We start from the raw sequence: 12820 nt of genomic DNA on the forward strand, positions 1-12820 counted from the left end.
CCTAAACCCTGACTTAAGGCCTAAAAATATCAACCCAGGCCAACCCTGATGGGCCTAGAAACATCAACCCATCCCCGATAACCCCACAAAAAAAAAAAAAAAAAAAAAAAAAATCCAATTACATTTTGATGAAGGTTTTTTTTTATATAAGCAAGAGAGTATTTAAAATTCACAATGATTTGATACCCTTTGCAATTTAATTTATTTTTATTACTTCCTTCTCAACAAGTTATAAGTTAGAAGTTACAACATGCAAGCACGGAAGCACGTAAGGAAGATTGAAGAATAATAGATAGCCGAGAATGCACAGAGGCGTTACCAAAATAAAATAGATAAGCACAGCACACAGCCACAGAGGCCAGAGCCCCCAAAGGGTCAAATCCGGTAAATAAGCAAAACCCCAAAACTTCCATCTTCTTTTCTACCTGTAATAAATCAAATCGAAATCGAAACAAACAAAGAAACGTCTCAAGGGTTTTTCTTTCCTCTCCTCTCTCTCTATATTCGACCTCTCCCTTCCCTCCTCTCAGACTGTGTTTCTTCTTCCTTTCCCTCTCGCTCTCTCTTTGGCTGTCTCTTCCTCATATTTTTGGTTTACTGCAGGACGAGCAGTTCGTATGCTCTGTCGTTCCTTGCAGACAACATGGCAGCAGAGGCTTCGAGATCTGGTGGCGCTGCCGATTCCTACATCGGCAGCTTGATAAGCTTGACATCTAAGTGCGAAATCCGTTACGAAGGCATTCTATACAACATTAACACTGAAGAATCCAGCATCGGGTTGAGGAACGGTAATCCTCTCCCTCAATAGGGCTTTCACTTTTTTCTTCCGATTTTCCGCCGTTTTTGTGGTTTTCTTTCTTTGTTTTAGGACTTATTAATTTTTTTTATTTTATTTTATGTGTTCTTGGAGTCTGGGTTTTGGAATCTGAATTTCTTAACTGTTATCATCCTTATCTCTGATTTTTTATTTTCATTTTTAATGCAAATTAGATTTATATATCTATTATCATATTTGTTAGGCTGTTTCTTTTTATTTTTATTTTTCATTTCATAGCTATATAGATTGAAGAAATTCTTGAATTGATGGTTCATTGTTTTAGATATATCCACGCCATTCATCTTTGAGTATATTGGGAGTTTTCTAGGCTTAATGGGATGAACATTTAAGAATTTTCAAACTTGATGATGGCTGCTGCAAGTTTTTGAACAATGACTGAATTTAACTTTAGGGAGAGTTCTTGTGTTGGCGGGATGGGAAGCCAGCCGATGGGGAGGGCAGGATACGTTTCATCAGTTGTTTGGGGGGGGGGGTGTTCGGAAGAAAAGAGAGTATGCCAGGAGAGAGAAAGAGAGAATGCTGGCATAGCTTACCCCACCAGTTCAGAAACTTTTTTTTGTTTATTTAATTAATTATTTATTTATTTTTATTTGCATATGCTACTCAAAAGTGTAAGTTAAAATGGTGGGTAGTTTTCTTTGAGGGAAAATATACTTGCAAGCTCAGCATTTGACATGATAGTTAAGGCTTCATGTTTTTGTTTCTTTCTATCTGTGCATATTTTGAAGTAAAATAGTTTTCCTTTATATATCTAATTATTCTGTATTCCAAGCACCTGTATTTTCTTCTTATGGCACTCAGAAGGTATGATTTACATAATCATTATTGTTTCTGATTCAAATTTTTTTTTTTGGGCTTTCAGTAAGGTCTTTTGGAACGGAAGGAAGGAAGAAAGATGGTCCACAAGTCCCTCCAAATGACAAAGTTTATGAGTACATTTTGTTCCGTGGAAGTGACATCAAGGTATTCTATATGTGCACTTACTGATGTATGTGTGGTATAAGGACGGGCAGATATCCTACTCCATACTGATATATGCCATGCATGGATATAACATGTACCCCACTAGGCAGCTCAACAAGTAAAAATTGCAATTGTACAAATAATGGGTGTCTTTGGTGGCTTGTTTATTCCATATACAAGATGTGAAGTGTGGCTCTGAGTAACTGATTTTTGAAACAAAGACTTCAGAAGAAAATAGTTATTTCTTGATTTCTGATTTCTGCTAGCAATAAATAACAGACTGTTGATAAAAAAACAAAAAAAAAAAAAAAAAAAAAAAAAAAGAAAAAAGAAAAAGAAAAAGTTTTATGGAATGCTTCACATGAGGAAATTAACATGTCTCTTGTGTGAGTGATGTTCTGTGAATTTGCAATTAATGCATCTAAGCTGTTTGTTTTCGACTGAACAGCCAGAAAGAACAAACAAGTGAAAGAGCAAAATTTTCGTCTTTTTTTTTGTAAGATGTTCAAAAGTCTCCATGGCACTGGACATTTTGTATCTAGGTCTTTCATTTAGTTGTCTCCTTCCATAGAGCATTAGAATTATTGTGCCCTTCAAGCCTTCAAATAACTCATGAAAATGTCTGACTGCTGCTTGTTTGAAATATCTTGGGTGTTGCCTTTCACATACATGTTTAACCAAGGTCTTGTCTGAATTTCTCGACAGAATATGTATTTTAATCTGCTCATGCACTCTGAATACAAATACTCCAACATTTTACTGGTAGTAATTTTTAGGGGAGGAGTGATTATCCTTGATGTTCATGTTGCAGACAATCTCAGAAATTTATGAGAAAAATCTTCTTTAATTGAGTATTGAAGATTTCCCTTGAACTTTATTGTGCTCCTAAAAGACTCTTTTAAACAATGGAGGTCAAATATGAATGTGTAAGGAATAAGACTTTCACAATGTGAGCAGCACAGATCTGGGTTCTCCATGCCCTTGTCCTGCTAGGGAAATAGAACTGGAATAACTGTAGACAGAATATCTCCAAAACTGTCATAGTTCTATTGCTAGTTTTCTTATTTAGTTTATTCCTTCTCCTCTCCCATGCAGCTCTACTATCCTTGATGCCAAGCAAGGTTTATTTATTTATTGTGACTGGTTTCAATTGGAAATGAGATGGTACATTCTCCTTCCCTTGCCTATGTGGCTAGTTGCATTTTGAGACCTTGCTGACACCTCTTGGGTTCTCGTGATAATGTTAAACCATTATTTTCAGGTCTAGTGAATGCAGTGAGAACACACATTTAACGTGGCATCACATCTTATTAACGTGGCATCGCATCTTATCTTTTCATAATTGTTTTAGCAACTGATTGGATTACATTTTGTGTTATTAACTTCCATGAACCGTTGTGTTTTCAAATTTGTAGGTGAAATGTTTCATTGAACTTTTTGTATTTCAAGTAGCTATATTCACCAGATAATCGTGAAACAATTCTTGTGGTATTGGATTGCAGGATTTACAGGTTAAATCTTCTCCACCTGTTCAGAGTACACCACCTATACACAATGATCCTGCTATTATACAGGTTAATGCAATGACGATGGCCTAATGCATGTAATGCATTTTATCTATTCAGTCTGCTTACTAACATGCTTTTAACTTTTTCAGTCTCACTATCCTCAATCTGCATCTGTATCTACAACCCTGCCTCCTGCTGGTAATGGCTCTGTAACAGATATTAATTCACAGACAGCACAATTAGGACTCCCCAGGTCAACATTCCAAGGTGGTCTGCAATTATACCAACCTGGGGGGAGTTTAGGATCATGGGGGTCTTCACCTCCTCCTCCAAGTGCAAATGGTAGTGGGCTAGCTATGCCAATGTATTGGCAAGGATACTATGGCCCCTCGAGTGGGCTTCCTCATGTCCAGCAACAATCTTTGCTTCGTCCCCCACCAGGCTTGGCAATGCCTCCTATGCAGCAGCCTATGCCTCCTTCTATGCAGCAGCCTATGCCGCCTTCTATGCAGCAGCCTATGCCTCCTATGCAACAGCCAATGCAATATCCTGGCATGAATGCTTCTTTACCAACAGCATCTTCTAATTTGACAGAATTTCCTCCTAATTTGATTCCACCTGTTAGTAGTGGTTCCCCAAACTTAATCTCCACTAATCTGCCGCCATCTACTTTGCCTTCAACTATGCCTCCTGTCCAGTCGTCTGCAGTAGCTTCTGAAACATCTTCAAGTCTGATGCCAAATAAGGCTTCTACCCCTGCTCTGCTTACAGCAGCATTAAATAGTAGCCTGCCGTTGGTGTCTCATTTGACTACTACAACTCTGGATGTAAATCCCATTGTACCACCAATCTATAATAAGCCTAAGACAGTTCCTGGCCCGACCTTACCTTATCAAAATACGTCTCAATCTGTGTCATCTATTGTTGGGACATCCAGTTCAAGTCGCAGCGAACTATCAACGCCTTCTCTGGTAACTCCAGGTCAACTGTTGCAGCCTGCATCAGCGCCATTATCTTCATCTCAGCCTTCACAACCAGTTCATAAAGATGTAGAGGTGGTTCAAGCATCATCATCAGAACACCCACCACCGGCTCCAACAGAATCGAAGGCACCGATATTGCCATTGCCATCCCCTTTTGAACAAAAGGTAAAGCGTTCATATATATTTTTTTTTGTTGTGGAAATTTTTTTGTGGTTTCAACGTGTAGATTACTTTACAGATAGGTCTCCTGTGAGACTAGATTGGCCTTTCTTTTATCAGTTACGAGCCTGTTGTTTAAAACATAGAAGGGATACTTTTTTGATAAATAGGGAATGATTTATTGATGAGAGAAGAAAAGGGAACATTCTTTTTTTTTTAAGGTTATTGGGCGACACCATATAGACTATCGGTACTCTTCAAAACTATGTGAACTTACATTAGTTAACTCCTTATAACCAAAGAGCATCCACCGGACTTTAATCTATCTCTGAAATTTCTGGGGTTTTATTTGTCATCAAGATTTCTTTCCATGCACTCCAAATAGCTGGTGAGAAGAAGCTCCATTTGTATTTTTCATTGCAAGCATTTCTGCCAATCAGAAACTTATCATCTCAGTGAAACTTGGGGTAACTACCCAACTCATCCAAAAAGCTTAAATAAACAGCGGCATAAGCTCCACATGAACTTGGGTTGGAGGGACTAACTCCTCACTTTCGTTGGAAGCATGTGGGTGTTAGTGTTCAACCTTTCCTGTCTGGATTCTATCTGATTCCTCTGTCCATTGGAGGAGTTTGATTGAATGATGCCTATGTCTGCCCTTCTTGGAAAATATTCAGTGTTGGGGTGATGAGTAAACTACTTCACCAGTGAGCACCCTATAGGATTCTTATTTGACAATCTCCTTTTCCTCACTTGTTTAGAGGAATGGCCATGAGACAAGAATGAAGAAGGCTGTTTGTACCTTGAGCAACCCAACAAAAAGGAAGGCACACTTTTTTTTTTTTTTAAATCATATCAGTGCTTCAAGAATTATGGCAACGATATTAAACTTGTATCAATGAAACTCTATGGCTATTGTGACATTTTTGTAGGTTAAAGACCATTATTAATCCTAAAGGCCATTGTAAAGCATAAGTGCAGATTTGGTTGAATAATGTTTTTACCATTCCAGAAAGCATGGTTATGTTTTTTGACAGAGTCTCTTATTATGTAGTAAAGGGAGTCATTTTGTTTTATTTTGTCTGTATTTCCTGCAATCTCAGAACAGCCTTCCTGTGCCTGCTGGTTCCAGTTACATTGTGAATGCAGGCCAAATCTGTGGGAATCAGCAATTATTTCTTTTCAATAGTTTACCCACAATCAGGATAACTGCCATTTAATTTCTGCAGTTTTCATGGTTTCACATTTGAAAATTTCTGTTCTGGTTTTTACTCCCTTGCATGTTTCCTCACATTGATTAGGTGATTGATCTTGGTGCTATATTGCTAGAGGTGCTCCTAAGTGATACCATTTATTCACAATTGGATCCCTAAGTTAGGCTTTGAACATTAGAGTGAAAGTATTATAGTTCAAGAAGTTAATGTAATATCTTGCTAACTGGAGGATTATTTGCTTTGTTTATGCTAACATTTCTCCCTACGTTTGTTTACCATGACTCGCTACTTCCAGTCCTTTGCATTGCCTGTGGCAGATGAAAGTTGGCTGTAATATTAGGGGAAATTTTTCTCCAGAAATAACATAGCTTTTGGAAGGGTTTGCTTTTAGTTGAAGTTAATAATTTTTGGTACCTGAAGAAAGCTTTCCTGCGCCTCCCTTCGTTTTTTTACCAGAACCTGCTCAGTTAATCCCTTCTTATATTCAGGAACACATGGTTAGAGGTCATAGAGAGAAGGATGGGAGTGGGGGCCTCCACTAAATTCATTTTCTTAATGTGTTAGCTTGATATATGAAATACGTGGTATGTTTGTTGGTTGTCAGTTCTCTAGCTAAAGTTAGGGCTTGGGTTCATTTCCGTAAGCCAACATAAATATATTTTTTCAGAGCAGAAAATTCTCTAGATGATGATCTAGCTGGCCGTTTGTGGGACTATGCTATCTCATGATTCATGGGATGGTGACGTGGGTATTCTAATTTTATTTAATTTCCCCCTAATTATTTTTTATTTCTCTTTATTTCATTACCTTAGTTCTTCCATCATACTGCTTTCTTATCAATACAAGTTTGCTAGTCGAGGTTATACTGTACACTTAAGAGTTAATCTGCTAAATCTGTGTGTTTGGGTTGGGTCACCTTCTGGGTGATGTAAATGGATACTTATGTAAACAGGACATTTTCTTTTGAACCTCGTAAACCTGAACTGAATGATTGAACTTTTTTTTATTACCGTTTATCAGGATCTTATTCATTGATGGGCAGACAGTGAGGTAAAATTACCTCTGCTAGGTCAATGCCATTTTCTTTTGTCATGTTCAGGATGATGGTTTCTTAAACAGGTCTTTTGTGTACCTGTTTAATATTGGATCATGTTTGGTGAAAAGCGGTTCTTGCCATTCTTGTGATGCACAAAACTAATCCTATACGACCCATTGCCATTCTAGTATTTCTGATGATTAAGAAAATGATCATATCTTAAAGAAAATGTCCTTCTCAAGGGTGGGATATTGTTAAACCCATGTTTGGAAATTGATGTTGAGACCTATCTACTTAAGGAGGTGGTCTGAATAATTTGAGTGGAGGGTCATCTTGGGTTAGCCCGATAATTAAGCAGCTTATCAATGGCATGACTTTTTATATGTACAGCTATATATCATGCAAAAGCATATTCTTCTTTGTTACTTCTGGTTCTGGGCTTACAACTCCGTTGCCTTCAGCAATTCTTCAGAGAAGATAATGAAAGGCATGTAAATTGAGCGAACTGGTGTGGTCATGCAGTGGAGATGTATTTCTGTCTCCTTCATTCCATTAGGAAAAGTGGAACTGCTATTGGGATATATATTGGACTATTTATAAGAAACTTATCATGGAATGATTTGGACTTGTGATATATATTTCAGTTCATGTACCTTCTCATCTCCACTTAACTGATTTTGTTTTCTGTTATATCTGTTGTATTTAAACAATGCGTACTGCAATTATTTATGTCCATTAATTCTGTGAATGTTACATCTGCGCCCCTTATCATGGGAATACTCTTAATAAAGTCGAGTACTCAATGTTTTTTAGCTACATTTGGGTCTCTGGTTTTTCCAATGATTTGCCTAACATTGTCTTTTTTTGTTGTTTTTTTACCTTTCTCTGCCTTCCAGCTAAATGAAGGTCCTTCACATACTCGCCACATTCATAGGGGCCGTGAAAGAGGAAGAGGAAATGGGGTACATGTTGATTTTCTTGTCTTTTTAGATTATCTATATCTTGATCAACCAAACAATTTGCAACTGGGGTTGGCCAAATTGATGAATCTGTGCTGGCTCATTAACATTAAGCTTGTAATGGACACAGATGGTGAAGACAACTGTTATTGTTTGCACATGGTGTTTATGTGCTCCAACTATTTTTGTTGTTTTCTTTCTTTGCCCCCCGTTCCCCACCCAAAAAATAAAGAGAATTATGTATGAGAGCAATCTTTCTATTTTCATTTGCTAACAGTTTGTATGTCGTATGATCATCAAAAAGGCTACATTTTGAGGAAAAAGAATCCAACAAAACAGAATTGAAGAGGAAATTTTTTTCTGGGCCTTTGGTAGAATGCCCACAAACAGTAGCAATCTCAAAATAATTATCTGATCTTTATTTGGATAACAGGATTGCAAACCTCTCAGGATAGGTATAACATTACTTGATTTACAGTTTCTTTCCTACAACGAATATCGAGGATCCACATGCTTAAGATACAATACTTATGTCTATTGTTTTGCCTCTTTTACTCGAAGTGAGATTTGACGAATATTAAGATATATATATATATATATATTTTTTTTTTTAAACGTCTCTTTTTCATTGGTGGTTTGTTGGTAAATCTTAAGCTATTCTGTGCATTCAGTTTGTCACAGTTTTGGACATTCTGTCCTTTACATGATTCTCGTCTAACATGAAATTTCACTTAACTAGCTGTATCCAGTCTTTATTGTTGGCATTTGGTCACCTGTAGTATTATGGGTATCTGGGTGATTGTTACTAGATTATTCAAATTCCAATAGTTACCATGTTGACATGAAACCTGCCATAGGTATTGGTACGCTATGGTATGGCACTAAAAGTATGCTGAGGGCAGCTTTCTTTTGCTTATGTGGATTGGTAGCACTTACTGGAAACATCTGCTATGACTTTTGGGCTTATTGTTTTCTTACAAATGGTGCTCATAGGAGGATGTGGTGAACTTGTGGTAACATACAATTGTTTTGGGCACTTTAGTCCTCCCAATCCTCTTTTTCCTTGATTGATATATTCTGTTACAAAGTAGAAAATTTTGGTGGTGTAAATACATAGCTGCTGTTTCCCTCTCAACCCCCAGTTTTCCTTAATCAGGGTAATTGTACAGTCTAGTAAAGGGGCACACTCTCACAGAGCACAAAACCAAGGCCATTAAACTATTCAATTCACTTTCTGACTTGTCCATCGATTACAACCATTATGTAGGGAAAATAAAGACAAAATTAAAATAGAAACTAGTTTAACTAGGAAACAACCATAAAAGAAAACTAATTCGAAAGGAAAGAAATCCTGACTGACTCCTAACTCCCACCTTCAAGTGTGGAAAATAGAAGGCATGAAATAAAAGACAAAATAAGCTACTAATATATTTCCAACCCTTGTTGGACCAAAACCTTGGGTTGGACTGGTTCTAATTAGCTCTTGGCTTTCAAAGCCGGTCATGGTGGTCCAACCAGGCAAGTGCAGTCGTGTCTGCATCAGATAGAATCAAATCCAGTTTTAGGACTGATTCTGCTAGTTCTGCCTGGTCAGTTTCAGGGAAGCTTTTGCGTCTGCATCTTGTTCTTCATTTTCTGCTTATTTTTCCAACCTCTGGTCTTTTCTTTCCTTTTCCTCATTTTCCTTTCTCCCCCTTTCTCCTAGTTTATGGGACCTGGGCATGTGTAAAATTTGGTGGCCTGTTGCCTAGGACCTAGAAAAAACCTCCTTGGTGCGTAGCCAATGCCTTGACAACTATGATACCTACTATAGTCTATAGGATCCATCATCTCTGCTTCATTAATTGTAGATGAGGCCTTACTCGTTAATGCCTGCAATAGATGCTCTCAACTATTCAACTATTGGTCAATATTGGCTTTTGGCTAATTTACTCATTTAGGAATTTGAGAAACTTAGAAATAGTTATTAGAGCATTGTCAAGGAGTAGACAAAAATCTACTTGGGAAGAAGTGGGAGAAGATATGAATAGCCTAGGATTGACAGCTAACATAACCTTGAATAGAGTTGAATGGAGGAACAAAATTCGTGTAGTTGACTCCATCTATATGTGAAAAGGCTTAGTTGAGTTGAGTTTAGGAGCTTCAAAATAGTTCCTTGAAGCAAGCACGATCGAGGCATTTTCCTATTATTATTTTGAAATCTTAAATTTCTAATTAGTCCCCTACTTTTTTGTAGGATTGGTTGTTACTTTTAGGCATTTGTTACGTGCTTATGATTAGAATTAGTACTTTTATGGTCACTTTTGACTTGAAACAAGCTCTGGACTTCCAATGTAGGTTTGTTTTCAGATTCGTTCATTTAAACTGAGTCTAATGTCTTAACTATTGTTCACTCATAACCTCAAGGGGGTAGTCGAGTTGGCAAGGGACCTTCACTTCAGGAAGCGTGTGGTTCTGAGTTCAACTCCTCTTATCTCCTTGGGGCCACTCACACGGGTGTGTTTAATGCTCTTCACTACTTTCAGTGAAAGTTGAATGGTTCTCATTCAACCCTGGTATGACCCGGTCCATGCGGTTGTGGGTCAGTATGGGCCCGCGGGGCCTAGATACCTGTCGTTAGCCCAAAAAAAAAAAAAACTATTGTTCATTCATGAAAGAAGAGGAATGCTGTTTCCCTTAAAATCAAGCTGGTATCTTCAGTGACTGACTCAAGATTTTTTTGCCTGTTTTATTGCTTGAACCATAGTAGGTTTGGGATGGGAAAAACACGTGTGTTTGGAATAGTGATTGAAAGATGCTTAATTATTTTTTGCATGTACATAGATTGTTTTTTATGGCAACATATGGTATATTGAATTTTGGTATGTTTTCAATACATTGTATTCATTTTTTACCTATGGATATGTAAATTGGGGACATTTCGTGTGGATGTGGATTCAATTGATTGGTTGATCAACTCCATATATCATTTGCGGGACTGTATCTTAAACCTCTCTTTCCTTCCCTTCCCTCCCCCCCCCCCCCCCCGGGTGTGTTGGTTGTGGAGCAGGAAGGGGAGTATAGTTTCTGGTTTTATCAATGATTCTTTCGTTCGTTAACTGTTATCTTTTTGGAGTTGATTGAAAATATGGCGAGAGCATAGACTCCCCTTCCTGTTCCTTGTATGGATCCCCCTGTGCAGGTTTTGCATATGCCTGTGCATGTATGTGTGCCTGCATACTCGTGTGTGTGCATGTATGGAAACTTTCCCTTGTCTGTCTTGACTCTTGACAATATATGTAGTGGTGTTGCAGTGTAAGGTAAAAAGTTGTACTGGTTCTGCAATATACTGCAATAGTGTGGTCACTGACCTTTGGTCTTGCAGATTTCACGCCCTGTAACCAAATTCACAGAGGAGTTTGATTTCATGGCAATGAATGAGAAATTCAATAAGGATGAAGTATGGGGTCATCTTGGTAAAAGTAACAAGACGCAGTTTAGGGATGGAGGAAATGGGAAAGAGGCTGATATTGATGATTCCCTTGAGGATGATGATGCTGGATCATCGAAATCTGAGACCAAGGTGGGATTGCGGTGCTTGCAATACAGTAAACCTAATACCTATTTAAACAGCTCCTTTGTCGGTTGCTTTTTTTTTTTCTTTTATCAATCTAAAATAGTTAAATTTCATCTACTTTCTACAGCCTGTTTATGTTAAGGACGACTTTTTTGATTCCCTTTCTTGCAATGCACTTGATCGTGGATCACGAAATGGAAGAACCAGGTTTTCTGAACAAATGAAAATAGATACTGAGGTAGTGTACCACTATGGTTTTGTCAATGACCATCAAATATTGGCACTTTGGCCACCATTAAGTTCTCTTGATTTGTGTGCAGACTTTCGGAGATTTCCCAAGGCATCGCGGTGGTCGAGGTGGCCGTTTTGGTGGCCGTGGTGGATATTCCCGAGGTTCTAATTATGGAAGGGGGTATGGCTATGTTGGGAGGGGCCGTGGACACTCTGTTTCGGGTCGTCCCAACTAGTTAGGGTTAGTATTTTATGGGCGACATTGGTGGGATCTGATGCCTGGCATCTTCTCAGTGAAACAATGAAACAGGTAAACTGATGTTAGGCTATGCTTGTAACTTGCCTGGTTCCTTGTGATTGTGTTGGAAATAAGCAAGGCCCCCAGACACCTAGGAATTTCTAGAAAAATCTTTCAGTGAACAAATATATATCAATTTTATGGGCTCATGTTAGGTTTTGTTTTAGTGAAACTTATGCGATATGCTTTTATCTGATTGTAACCACTACCTGTAGAGAAAATGGAGAATTGCTCACCAGTTTCAGACAATTTCTTTTTCTGGTTGCCAGAATCCACTCCCGCAGGATTACTTGGAGAGCATCAATTTTATTGAATTCTCCATTTGGAACTTGATGGTATGTTGTTCCAATGCAGGCTGGATTTAACAATAGAGATTTTTATTAAAAATGGTATATTTCTTTCTTTTGGGGGAAAAAGTAGATAACTGGCATGTGTTTATTACCAACCATTGCAAGTGGGCTTCCCAAATACAGTTTTTTCAGGGTCGTCTAATGAGAGGAGGGCAAGCCTCTTGGCCTGTGGGCATGCTTCAATGTCATCAATCTCCATTTAAAAATCTGCATTCGGGCTTCAGTCTCTTTTCTCTTATGCTTGTTCTTTGTCCACCAAGACCTTCATCTAAATACCTGAAATCTAGTGTGCAGGCCATGGTTGTTTGAGGGCTTAATCCTCAAAACACAGATGAGAAAAATACACACACACAAAAGAACTGATGAACATATATGGTTTCAGATGTTTAGGCTAAACGTTAGAATCCATTTGTGTCATGAGACTTGGGTTCCATCCATTAAAATCAGGGTTTGAGTAATCGGAATTGGGCACTGCCGATTTCAATCCAAATCAGCATGAACCAGGTTGAATTGACCAACAAAAAAACAGGTTCTGGATTAGCTGTGGCCGATTCCGGGAGGAGCCGGATTCCTCGAACCATGATCAAACTAGGAATTGCAACCCAATTTGATGGCATTCCGTAGGGTTCTCTTTAAATCTGTATTCTTTTTGTAGGAAAATTACTTGGGACACCTCTTGTAGGTTAGATTGCTTGGCGCCCCGAAAAGCTTATTTGAACCACATT

At 38.2% G+C, this 12820-nt stretch overlaps 1 protein-coding gene across 2 annotated transcripts; it reads left to right on the forward strand.

The window, feature by feature from the left end:
* The first annotated feature begins 235 nt into the window (after positions 1–235).
* Positions 236–11994, forward strand: LOC122078916 (protein decapping 5). 2 transcript variants are annotated; one of them, XM_042645118.1, is made up of 9 exons: positions 236–384; positions 604–788; positions 1701–1801; positions 3304–3375; positions 3459–4457; positions 7598–7663; positions 11025–11222; positions 11344–11454; positions 11537–11994. In XM_042645118.1, the coding sequence occupies exons 2-9, from the start codon at positions 644–646 to the stop codon at positions 11681–11683; spliced, it is 1839 nt and encodes a 612-aa protein (XP_042501052.1). In that variant the 5' UTR covers positions 236–384; positions 604–643; the 3' UTR covers positions 11684–11994. The 2 variants fall into 2 exon arrangements, with proteins under 2 accessions (XP_042501052.1, XP_042501051.1); XM_042645117.1 differs by lacking the exon at positions 236–384 and having other exon boundaries at positions 410–788.
* Positions 11995–12820: the final 826 nt, after the last annotated feature.

Source organism: Macadamia integrifolia, chromosome 5 (assembly GCF_013358625.1).
Source record: "Macadamia integrifolia cultivar HAES 741 chromosome 5, SCU_Mint_v3, whole genome shotgun sequence".
Taxonomy (NCBI): Eukaryota; Viridiplantae; Streptophyta; class Magnoliopsida; order Proteales; family Proteaceae; genus Macadamia; species Macadamia integrifolia.

Excerpts from the sequence above, each read along its gene's own strand:
- LOC122078916 (XM_042645118.1), top strand. The coding sequence starts at position 644 with ATGGCAGCAGAGGCTTCGAGATCTGGTGGCGCTGCCGATTCCTACATC. Across the intron at positions 1,802-3,303 it reads TCCGTGGAAGTGACATCAAG|GATTTACAGGTTAAATCTTC; the intron begins GTATTCTATATG and ends ATTGGATTGCAG. Across the intron at positions 4,458-7,597 it reads CATCCCCTTTTGAACAAAAG|CTAAATGAAGGTCCTTCACA; the intron begins GTAAAGCGTTCA and ends TCTGCCTTCCAG.